Source organism: Typopeltis vanoorti, chromosome 14 (assembly GCF_054136105.1).
Source record: "Typopeltis vanoorti isolate ZY-2024b chromosome 14, IOZ_Tvanoo_1.0, whole genome shotgun sequence".
In the NCBI taxonomy this organism is placed as follows: domain Eukaryota; kingdom Metazoa; phylum Arthropoda; class Arachnida; order Uropygi; family Thelyphonidae; genus Typopeltis; species Typopeltis vanoorti.
Window position 1 is genome coordinate 112697099 of NC_143562.1, and position 12268 is coordinate 112709366.

At 37.3% G+C, this 12268-nt stretch overlaps 1 protein-coding gene across 1 annotated transcript in view; it reads right to left on the reverse strand.

Annotated features, from left to right (window-relative positions):
- mre11 (double strand break repair nuclease mre11) overlaps positions 1-11714 on the reverse strand; it is a 42028-nt gene extending 30314 nt beyond the window's left edge. Inside the window, exons 1-2 of the mRNA XM_090403933.1 lie at positions 11556-11714; positions 9061-9174 (exon numbers count right to left, since the gene is read on the reverse strand). Of these exons, the coding sequence (XP_090260059.1) occupies positions 9061-9163 (103 nt within the window). The 5' untranslated portion in view covers positions 9164-9174; positions 11556-11714. The remainder of the gene's footprint in view (positions 1-9060; positions 9175-11555) is intronic.
- Between the last annotated feature and the right edge of the window lie 554 nt (positions 11715-12268).

Genomic DNA, 12268 nt, shown 5'->3' on the forward strand with positions numbered 1-12268 from the left:
TTACAGTATTGAGTATTCCTGATAAGGTTTAGTCAAGCATATATATATACTTAAGAAAAGGATAGGAAAAATTGTTGAGGTGAAGTTTGAAGAAGAAGAAAAAAGCCAAGTTAGGCTTTTTTTTTCCAAATCTTTTTTTAGGCCAAATAGAGGTCAGGATCAGACACTTTCACTTTAGACAAACAGTTGAGAAATCATAGGAATATAACATAACAAGGATCTATATTTCAATAATAATATATAATAGATTTAGTTTAATCCTTTATCCCAGTGAGAGCAAACAAAGTTTGCGCCTGAAAATATCTTCAGGACTAAATATAGTGTTGTACTATCTTATCCAGTAAGTAGTGCAACACCAAGGCAACTCGTGGCAAAGGTGGAGCAAGCTACCAGGCACTTCTAACCCAGTATCTCCCATAATGCAAAACACATTTCCTATGTGGATATGTATACTGTTATGCATTAAAGGGATTGGCCATCTACCCAGACTAGTTTCGACCTTTATTGAGGTCTCTTCAGTGGGAGCCAGGCCCAGAGCTGGAGATACCAGGCAGAAGCAGTAGCAAGTCATCTGTGCCTATGGGAGTTGCCAAAAGGTTTATCACCTTTTTTAAAAATTACTCTGGATTTAGAGAAAGATGTTGAAAATTTATTTATCACTAGGTTAGACTATAATAGATTTAGTTGTTTCAGGCGCAAAATTTGTTTGCTCTCACTGGGATAAAGGATTAAACTAAATCTATTATAGTCTAACCTAGTGATAAATAAATTTTCAACATCTTTCTCTAAATCCAGAGTAATTTTTAAAAAAGGTGATAAACCTTTTGGCAACTCCCATAGGCACAGATGACTTGCTACTGCTTCTGCCTGGTATCTCCAGCTCTGGGCCTGGCTCCCACTGAAGAGACCTCAATAAAGGTCGAAACTAGTCTGGGTAGATGGCCAATCCCTTTAATGCATAACAGTATACATATCCACATAGGAAATGTGTTTTGCATTATGGGAGATACTGGGTTAGAAGTGCCTGGTAGCTTGCTCCACCTTTGCCACGAGTTGCCTTGGTGTTGCACTACTTACTGGATAAGATAGTACAACACTATATTTAGTCCTGAAGATATTTTCAGGCGCAAACTTTGTTTGCTCTCACTGGGATAAAGGATTAAACTAAATCTATTATAGTCTAACCTAGTGATAAATAAATTTTCAAGATCTATATTTCAGTTTTGTATTTTTAGATAAGGAAAAGGCTTATGACAAGGTGCCTAGAGAAAAACTGTTCAAACTGCTATATTTATATTGTGTAAATGAGACATTACATCACAATATACAGTTAAGATATGAGTTGTAAGTCAGCAGTTAGAATTGAAGGATGCACAGGAATATAGTTTGATGTTAAATCAGGGATGTGGTTGGGAGGAACAGCACCCCTGACCTTAATGCGAATGGGTTGAAATTATTGGACTTCTGCTGTACAAACAGTTTGTCCATAATGAATACCTTCTTCCAGCACCGAGAAGTCCATAAGTATTCCTGGTACAGGGATACATTAGAACAAAGGTCTCCGATTGACTTCTTTATAGTCTCAGCAGACCTATTTTCCTCAGTGTTGGATGTTTGTGTGAGGAGAGGAGCAAAACTGTCAACTGACCACCACCTTGTTGTGTGCACTCTACGGCTTCAGAAACCAGATGCTACCATCAACGCTGGTAGGCCTAAGCAGCTATACTGCGTGAAATGGGAGGCATTGGAAAATGAGGCTGTGAGGAAGAATTTTGCAGATGACATTTCATCCAGGTTGAAAGAGATTCCCGAGCATGCTGCAGATGTTGAGGAGGAGTGGAAACTGTTCAGAAGAGCTGTCACTGCCTCTGCACTCTCGTGCTGTGGCAGAAAGCGGCTCGGCATGGCAACGGGCAGTGAGAAAAGGACACCTTGGTGGAACCAAGAAGTCCAAAAAACTGTCTGGGCAAAAAAGGAGTCCTACCTAACATGGCTTAGGATCAGGTCACCTGAGATGCGTTTGCAGTATGCTGAGGCACGAAAAGCTGCTGCTGAGGCAGTAAAGACAGCAAAGCAGAAGGCTTGGGAATCCTTTGGAGAAAGATTAGACTCATCCTATGCAAATGCAAACAAAGTATTCTGGCAGACCATACGCCGCCTTTGAGGGAGGAAATCGTGCACAGCAAGGGCAATTAAGGCCTCTGATGGTGCACTTTTAACAACCGAGAAGGATATCCTCCACAGATGGAGGGAATACTTTGAGAGCCTTCTTAACCCGGATGGCCCAGCAGTTGTGGACATCCAAGAGGTGCAGATCGGGGCAATGACTAGTCTCACAGCAGAAGAGGTCCATTTAGCAATAAAATCACTAAAATTGGGCAAGGCTGGTGATGATGAAATTTGGCCTGAAATGCTAAAAGCCTTAAATCGAGACGGTATTCTCTGGCTGACTCGAGTGTGTCAGACTGCTTGGATATCTGGGCGAGCACCAAAGCAATGGGAGACAGGCAAAATAATACCAGTCTTCAAGAAGAGAAACCAGAAGGATTGCAGTAACTATCGTGGCATCTCTCTGCTCAGCCTGCCTGGGAAAGTGTATGCTAGGTGCTTGGAAAGACGGTGCAGGAGCATAGTTGAGTCAAAGTTCCAGGAAGAACAATGTAGCTTTCATCCTGGTAGAAGCACAACTGACCAAATCTTCACTTTAAGGCAAGTCTTTGAGAAATCTTGGGAATATGCCAAGAATGTCTACACATGTTTTGTGGACTTGGAGAAGGCATATGACCAGGTTCCTCAGGATAAGCTTTGGCAAGTTGTACAGGAGTATGCAGTGGATGGTCAACTATTAGCTGCCATCAAGTCCCTGTATGAATGCCCAGAGTTTTGTGTCAGGGTAAACAGCACAAAGTCTGAACCTTTCAGAGTCTCTGTTAGCCTCTGCCAAGGGTGTGTTCTGTCACCCCTCCTTTTCATAATATTTATGGACTGGATTGATAGGCACAGCCGAGGCAGTGAGTGTGTCAGAATTGGAAGATGTAGTACTGAACGTCTGCTTTTTGCAGATGACCTAGTTCTGCTTAGCTCTTCCACATATGACCTCCAGCGGACCCTGGATAGGTTTGTAGCTGTTTGTGCAGACGCCGGAATGAAGATCAGTGTGGCCAAAACTGAAACATTTGTGGTCTCAAGACAACCACAGTGCACTCTACATGTAAGTGGGGTCCCAATGAGGCAGGTGGAGAAATTTAAATACCTTGGGTCCATATTCATGAATGATGGAAAAGTGGGACGTAGAGCTAGATACTCAAATTGGCTTAGCAAGCTCAATATTGCAGGAGTTAAGCCAGAAGGCAAAGCTGGCTGTCTTCAATACAGTCTATGTCCCCATCCTTACCTATGGTCATGAGAGTTAGGTAATGACCCAGAAAATGCAGACACGAATCCAAGCGGCTGAAATGAGGTTCCTTCAAGGGGTTGCTAGGCTGACAAGACTCGACAGAGTCAGAAGCTCTGCAATTCGGGAAACCCTCACTACTCAACCACTGCTTCTCCGTGTTGAGAGATCATAGTTACGTTGGTACGGTTGCCTGGTCAGAATGCCACAAGAGAGGCTCCCTCAGCAAGCCCTCTTTGCCAAGCCAGAGAATGGGAGGCCACGTGGAAGGACAAGGACTCACTGGATAGATTATATCCATAACCTTGGGTGGACACATTTGGGAATCCCACCAGAACACTTGAGCTTGGTGGCAGAAGATTGTGACCATTGGAAGTTCCTCTTGCAGCTGTTGCCCCCACAACCCAATTAGGAAAGGTGGGCCTTGAAGATGTATGTATGTATGTATGTATGTATGTTAAATCAGGTGTGAGACAAGGATGCACATTATCACCACTATTATATAACCGGCCTGGTTGGCTGAGTAGTTAGAGCATCTGCTCTCCAGTCAAAAGGCTGCAGGTTCGAATCCCGGCGTGAGCATGGGTGTTTTTGATTGTCTGTGATAATAATAGTAGTGACAGTGAACAGTAGATGGCATTGGTGTAGATATGGAGATACTTTCTGTCATTCGCTGTGGTTGGTGAATTGAGTGGCAAAGACAGAGATGTACAGTGAGTGCCCTCCCTCAATGAGTCTTTGGACTCCCTGGAGGTGTCAAGTAATAATAATAATAATAATTATTCATCACTTATATAGATCACATCATAAAGGAAAGTGGCATTAAATCTGATATTAAAACTGGAGATGTTGATCTCAGCTCTTTAAGCAGATGATGATGTACTCCTAAATAAATCCAATACAAGCCTGCAAGAGTCCCCTAACTAAACTGAATAATTGCTGTAATAAATTTGATATGAAAATCAGCAGTAAAAACACAATGAAATTAGGATGAAATGCTGAAAACATAAACAGCATCTTGAATGCAGAACCTTTCCATGGCACGATAAAAATTGTGCTTAAATAAGGCACAATTTTTATTGTGCCATGGAAAGGTTTGGAGAAAGGTGCTGCCATTCTCAATGGCAATTTATTGAGCAGAACTTGGTGACAGACACAATCAGATGCTCTAGAAACAAATTCTGTAAATTGCCATTCTTTGGTCTACCTACTATCCTCTATAATTGGGTACAAGTTTTCTTTCTGGCTTTTAATGCAGAAGTGCCTCAGGACTCTGTTCTATCATCCGTCCTCTTTCTTTTTACTATTAAGACAAATGCTTGTGGTACCTCTTTTCAAAGACCATCCCCACCATCTTTTTCTTGGTCTTCCTCTGTTTCTTTTTCCCTTTGGTATCCAGTTCTTTATTTTATTTTATTTTTTTTTTTTGCCCATTTGTTATCCTGCATTCTGTGTATATGATTGTTCCATTCTTCTTTCTGTTTTTAGATCCAATCATTTATTGGCTGTATTTTACAACTTTCTCTGATTTGTGAATTCTGGATTTTGTTTATTATTGTTACATTTTCAATTGTTTTCATATCAATAGTTTCACTGATTTGTCTAATTTTTGTATTTGCAACACATGTTTTTGCTACACATGAAAGAGGACAGATGATAGAACAGAGTCCTGAGGCACTTCTGCATTAAAAAGTAGAAAGAAAACTTGTACCCAATTACAGAGGATAGTAGGTAGACCAAAGAATGGCAATCTGCTACATATATCATTACTGGTCTGATTACTCCTACATAGATTCTTATTTTTATTTCTTTACTTATGTTCTTATTCTTCTAGGGAGAGACATCCAGATACTCTACTAGCTTTTATTTCTTGCTCTTGCACTTCATTTTGTGTGATGCCATACCTGTTTATTTCTATTCCTAAATATTTAAGATGCTATTTTTCTAAAATTTTTTATGTGGCTTCTCTAAAATACAAATCAATACAATATAGCAAAATTCTTATTTACTAACTTGTTCAATTATTGTTCAGTCACTATTTTAGTTTTTTCTGTTAATCATCATCATCATCAAATTCCTGCCATGTACCCTCAAGGGGTGTACAGGATATGACAGTACTACATGAAAAAATTACATCATTACTAACTTCCTATCTACAATTTTCCTCCAAATCAGTCTGTTACTTGTCAAGACTCCAACATTATCAGATCTTATATTTCTATCGTCTAAGGCACTTTGTACCGTATCAATCCACCTATATCTTGGTCTTCCTCTGGGTCGTTTTCCTGCCAACCTGGCAGAGAACACTTGTTTTGCTAATCTTTCCTCTCCCATTCTATTTAAGTGACCATACCATCTGAGATTAGCTCTGCTAATGCATTCCTGGATGCTGACAATGTCAAGTTCTTTCCTAATATCCTCATTTTTAATATGATATTGCCATTGATGCCATCTGTTCACGCCTCTAATCTTTCTCAGGACTCTCATATCTGCGGTCTCTAGTCTTTGGTCAAGTGTTTTACTTCTGACCCAGCTCTCAGATCCATAAGTTAAAATTGGTTTGAACACAGTCTTGTATACAGCTAATTTAGTGTTCCGACTAATTTCTTTCTTATTCCATATGAATTTATTCAATTGACTTCCCACGATACCAGCTTTGCTGATTCTGTTGTCTATTTCTATATTTAGTTTACCATCTTCAGTAAAAATTGTGCCTAAGTAGCTGAAATGTTTTACTTGTTCCACAGGTTCTCCATTCACAACACAGTTGACATTTTCAAAGATTCTGCCTATTTTCATTGTCTTTTTATTGCTGACCTTCATACCATATCTATTACAACAGCTATTCAATTTAGTCAGAGAATCTTGCAGACTTGTAGCGGATTTATTTAGAAGTATAACATCATCCGCATAAAGCAAAGAGCTGGCATTAACATCTCCAATTTTGATATCAGGTTTAATACCACATTCCTTCATAATGTGATCCATATAGATAATGAATAACAGAGGGGATAATGTACATCCTTGTCTCACACCAGATTTAACATTAAACCATCTTCCTGTACTTCCTTCAATTCTAACTGCTGACTCACAACTCAAATAAAAACTAAGTATTGCTTGATATAATGCCCCATTGACACCATATAACTGCAGCGTATTGAATAGCTTCTCTCTTGGCACCATGTCATATGCCTTTTCCAAATCGACAAAACTTAAATACAGATCTTTGTTATATTCCCATGCTTTCTCGACTATTTGTTGTAAAGTGAAGATCTGATCCTGACAGCCTCTGTTTGGCCTGAATCCAGCTTGATCTTCACCAAGCTTTTCTTCCACAATTCTTTTCAACCGTTTCTCAAGTATACTTGCATAGATCTTGCCAGGAACACTCAGTAGGGAAATACCTCTGTAATTCTCACATTCAGTTTTATTTCCCTTTTTATATATGGGTACTATGAGAGCTCTACTCCAATCATCGGGAATTCGTCCCTCTGTCCAGGCTTTCTGAACTATGCAGTGCAGCCACTGTAAGACTCTTATACCACCATACTTCAGCATTTCTGGTTGAATATCATCTACTCCTGCTGCATTTCCACATTTCAAGCCTTTGATGGCTTTTTCTACTTCAAGTATGGATATGTATTCCTGACTGCATGCCAGGTCAGTGTTTTTTATCACTGTGCTGTCATCACTGCTTGTTTCATTTAGCAGTTTTTCAAAGTAATTACTCCATACTTCAAGGATATCTTTTTCTCCTGTTTTCATTTCACCTTTATCATCTCTAATTCCTTTTACAGCACTCTTTCCTCCATTCCTAAGCTTCTTCAACAACCTCCAGAATATTTTGCCACCTTCTTGATATTTATTTTCTATATTCTTGCCAAAGTCCTCCCATGACTTTTGTTTAGCTAGTTTTACACACTGTTTAGCTTTCTTACATTTGTCTCTATATTCTGCAAGAGTAAAAGCTGACTTATTAGCCAGGAACTTTTGATATGCTTTCTTCTTTTCCTTCACTGCCTCTTTAACTTCCTGTGTCCACCAGGGAGTTCTGATTTTTTTATCCTTGCACACAACCTCACCACATGCCTCTCTGGCAGTATCAACCAATGTTTTCTTCAGAGTTTGCCACTGAATCTCCAAGGTTTGATTCCTGTTCTCAAACTCTTTCATTTTCTTTTCAATAATCTTTCTGTATTTTAGTCTACAGTTCACATCTGAGAGCTGCTCAACTTTTATTCGCTTTAAAACTTTCTTACATGTTATTCTTTTCAATATGAAATTCAATTTTATCCTGCTCAAGACTAAATAGTGATCACTTCCAATTTCAAATCCTCTGTACACTCTGGTGTCCTGCACCAGGGAGAAAACATCACTATCAACAATAACATAGTCAATGAGACTTTTCTTATTCCTAGCCTCTTCTCTCTATGTGAATTTGTGCACATTTTTATGTTGGAACATGGTGTTAGTAATAACCAGTCCATGTCCTGAGCAGAAATCCAACAGATATTTGCCATTATTATTAGCTTTGCTCTTTTCTCCAAATTTTCCCAAAATATTTTTGTATGTCTCACAATCATTTCCTACTCTACTATTTAGATCCCCAACAAGGACCAACTTTTCCTTTTTCATTGTATCAGTTGCTTTTTCTAAAGCCTCAAAAAATTCCTCCACTTCTACCTTAGTAGAACCTTCTGTGGGACCATAGGCACAAATAAGTCTCATTGTCCAGTTCCCCATTCTCATATTTGCCCACATTACTCTACTTGAGACTGACTGCCCATTCAAGAAGATTAGCCTCGTATTTTGTGTTGAATACTATGGCTACTCCTTCTTTTCCTTGATTGTCATTGCCTGAATATAACATTTTGTATTTATTGCTCAGAAAGATCTCACCAGTTTTGGTCTTTTTTGTTTCAGTCACCCCTATTATGTCGATCTGGTACTTATCTAATTCCTCAGCTAGCTCCATTTCTTTGCCATTCAGGCTTCTTACGTTGATAGTACCGATTAATATCTTCAAAAAGTGGTTGAATCACTTCACTATCTCGCAAAGGTACTGTTTCAGCTTCGTGTCTTTTCTTTAAATAGTTCAATAGTCACTGCTCCACTGAACTAGCAACACCACACCACCATTCCTCCACTTTCTGTTTGGCCTGAATAAGAGCAGCACTTACCGAATACTTCTTTTTAATCCAGATTAGTGGATGAGTCCAGATGAGAAGCAAGCACTATGAGCTTGCTTCTCCTCTTCCTCATTTATTCCATCTATCCCTGCCCTCTGGAACAACCTTCCTCATGAAGTGTTTCCCCAACAACTACAACCTCAAACTCTTCAAAAAAAAATGTGAACAGATTTCTTCTTTCTCCACCCCTCATATTATCCCACACGTTATTAATACACTATAGGTTCCTCTACCTTTCATGTATGGGATCAATATTTAAAAATCTATCCCTTTATTAAATTCTAGAATATCATCATACACAAATCCTTTTATCCAAAACATTTATCATTTATAATAAACTGAAAGTAAAATGATAAAGCAAGACCTGCACTTTTCATTCTCCAATACTTCGTATAGTGTAAAATTTATGCTATCACGAGATAGTATTTGTCATAAATAGGCTAAAATATAGACAAATATATACACACAAATTCTTACCTCTAACAGCATCTCTCTCAGCATATCCTAAATGACAATCTGAGGCTACAAGAATCTTAAATGTATCTTCTTCTTTTCGGAGATCTGTGGCTTGATAAGACATAACTAAATTCTCTAATAATAAATAAAACAAAAAACTAACTGTAGGATTTACTATCCTTCAACTATTACACTAATTTTGATAAATTCTTCAACATTTCTTTTAAACTATTCCATTGTTTAACAGTTTAATATAAGTTTATCTTTTGTGAGATTCATTTCTTGTTAAGAAATAAATCTCATTTCTTGTTAAGAAATAAATCTCATTTCTTGTTGAGAAATGAGATGGCTCAAATGAATGGAAAGCCTTGATACTCCAGATTAGTATATATGTGCATGTGTGATGGAAGATGTCTTCCTGAAAACAAACCTCTAGCATTTTTCTGTAATACAATTTAAAGACATATCTACTAGTTGATGTAAATTTTGCAATCCTTCATTTTTATTATTATAACAATCCTCTACAGAATTAAACATCTGTCATAAGAGGTCTTGTTCAGCAAGCAACATAACAATCATAATGAAACAAACTTATTCACAACAAATTCTAACAATGCATTCCACTGACACAAAACACTCCTTATCAAAAATCTATTCCTCACTCACCTCAGTAAAAACAAATATATTATGTAAATATTTCATCTTACGTATCATAAAACATCATAAGTACAAACAATGAACAACAATAGGAATTAAATAAAGAAACAGTAGAGCACATGTGTTAAACTGGAATCACTATGTATACAGTTGTGTGTGCATAGATTAAAACTATTGAGCTGAAAATAATTAAAATTAGTTAAAAATAAAATACATATAAGAGATTACAAATTTATTTACTATAATTGAGGATAACAATTTCCCACACTTTTGGAATAGTGAGTCAGTTGTTAAAATTGAGATCAGGTCAATGAAGTAAGGCTTCGGCACTTTCTTTATATAAACGTTTATGTTTATATATGGATCTATGCAACAGCTTGGTGTTTTCCCATCAGATACTGTGATTAGTGTTTTCAATCCATTTCATAATAAGAAAATAACAGTACATCATCATCCTTCTTTGCTTTGATATATAATGATTTTTTTTTTTTTTGTATAGGTTTTTTTAAACCTAATATTTCCTCAGATTAATCTGCATCCAGACAAATATTGTTAGACACTGTGGAAGATAATACATTCAACACACCTATCCTAATTTCTGGTAGAGGTATATGTCTAGAGAGATACAGAAAGGTGGAAAATTATGACGTGTATAGGTTGACCAGCCAACCTCTCGTATATGGGTCCAACATAAAAAAAATAATAATAATAATAATAAAATACATATAAAATAAATGGAAAAAATGAAACATTTGAAAGACCAAGAATGAATAGCAATGGACTCATACAGGCTACCTGCCCTAAATCCACAAGAGGACTAAAAATCAGTAATTTTTGAGCTGTCATCTTTCTTTTGTTGTAGGGAGAAAACGATGCTTCTACACTCCCATAGTGATCGTAAATAAACTTACATGGCTTCTCCTCATTAAACAATGAATGATGGTATATTCAAAAGAAAGAAAGTATATGGTGGAATGATTTTAAGGAATGCCGATGGCAGGGAGATAACTGAATCAGTTGAAATAGCAAAATTACTAAGTGAATGCTTTGCAAGAGAATATCATCCAGTTGGTAATATGCAGGAACAAGAGAGCCAAAGGTTTATACGGGAACTGAGGTAAATGAAATGTAGGTGCATAGCATATTACAGAACCTTAATGTGAATACAGCTGTGAGATTGGATGGTATACCAGCCCAAGTTTTACATGAAGTAGCGAGAGAATTGTCAGTGCCCTTGACCATATCGTTTAATCTAAGTATCAGCTCTGAGTTAGTCCCAAGGGGATGGAAAGAGGGGAAAAATAGTTCCATTGCATAGAGGAGACTCCAAGACTGATGTAGCAAATTACCGACTTGTTTTAGCAGATTGCTAAAACAAGACCTGCCCTTCAGGTTGACCATCATAGAGAATCTTATGCTCATCAACCCAATCATGTCTTCTAACCAATATTTCCAACACTGATCACAACTGCAAATATACAGACCGGTCTATAATTGGACACTTTTGTTCTCAAACTATGCTTATGAAGAAAGAAATTTCCAGTGTTTTGGAATACTAGAGAAAACAAATGTTAAAAGAAATATTCTCATATACCTTTGGTGTTGCCAGACTGTACTTATAGCAATATATATAAAAATCCAGATATAATTTTGCCCACTTTAGCAAGTGGTACGTAAATCTTGGAAGATTCATTTTCAATTTTACTGTACTAGACTAAAAAAAATCTAGTGAGTAAAAACAATTTTCATCGGATAATTATTAGCGAGCATCATTTCAGAAAAATACTTCATAAAGTATTTGGTTGTTACTAAAATCAGTCCATTACAAAAGCAATCTGAAGAATCAAGTTTCCACTAACCTGCAAATCTATTGTGGATCTATAATACACATTCATGCCTTCTGTGAGAATTCAACTAAAGATATTCGTGAGTAGAAGCTACTGTGAATAATAAATTGAAAATTAGCAATGAATGTGACTTTTTCCCCCCCTCCTGAATTACAGGATTTTGAAAGTACAACACCTTAAAATGTGTTTTATAGCATTCTATGATTTAGCGACCTCTACCATCTCTGATGCGCATTCGAGGTGAACTACAGATGCAGTAGTAAGAATAAAAATCCTTAAGAAATATAATAACTAGAACTGGAGTAAATGGATATACAGAATATACAGGGTGTTCGGGATAAATTTGACATATTTATAATTAATTATATTTTTCCGTAAGTTACATGTATTAACACACACTTCTCTTCATTTAAAAGTTTGGACCCTTCTTCATTCATATACAAGATGTCAGAAAGGATGGATAGCTGGAACCCACCTGAATCATGGAAGAGAATAACTTGTATCATGATGATTCGTGCCCGCCATCAAAATAAGGATATTACGACTGCTGCCCAATGCTCCCTGAATACAGTAAAAACAATCAGGCATGAACTAGAGACTTGCAATGGTGACTACGAGGATGTAGCAAGAAGAAAGATCCCTAGCAGACGATCTGATTGCGTTCGTACAGCAGAATTCCTCGCAAATCTGCAGGAACAGGTGTTGAAGAACCCTGGCATTGGAAT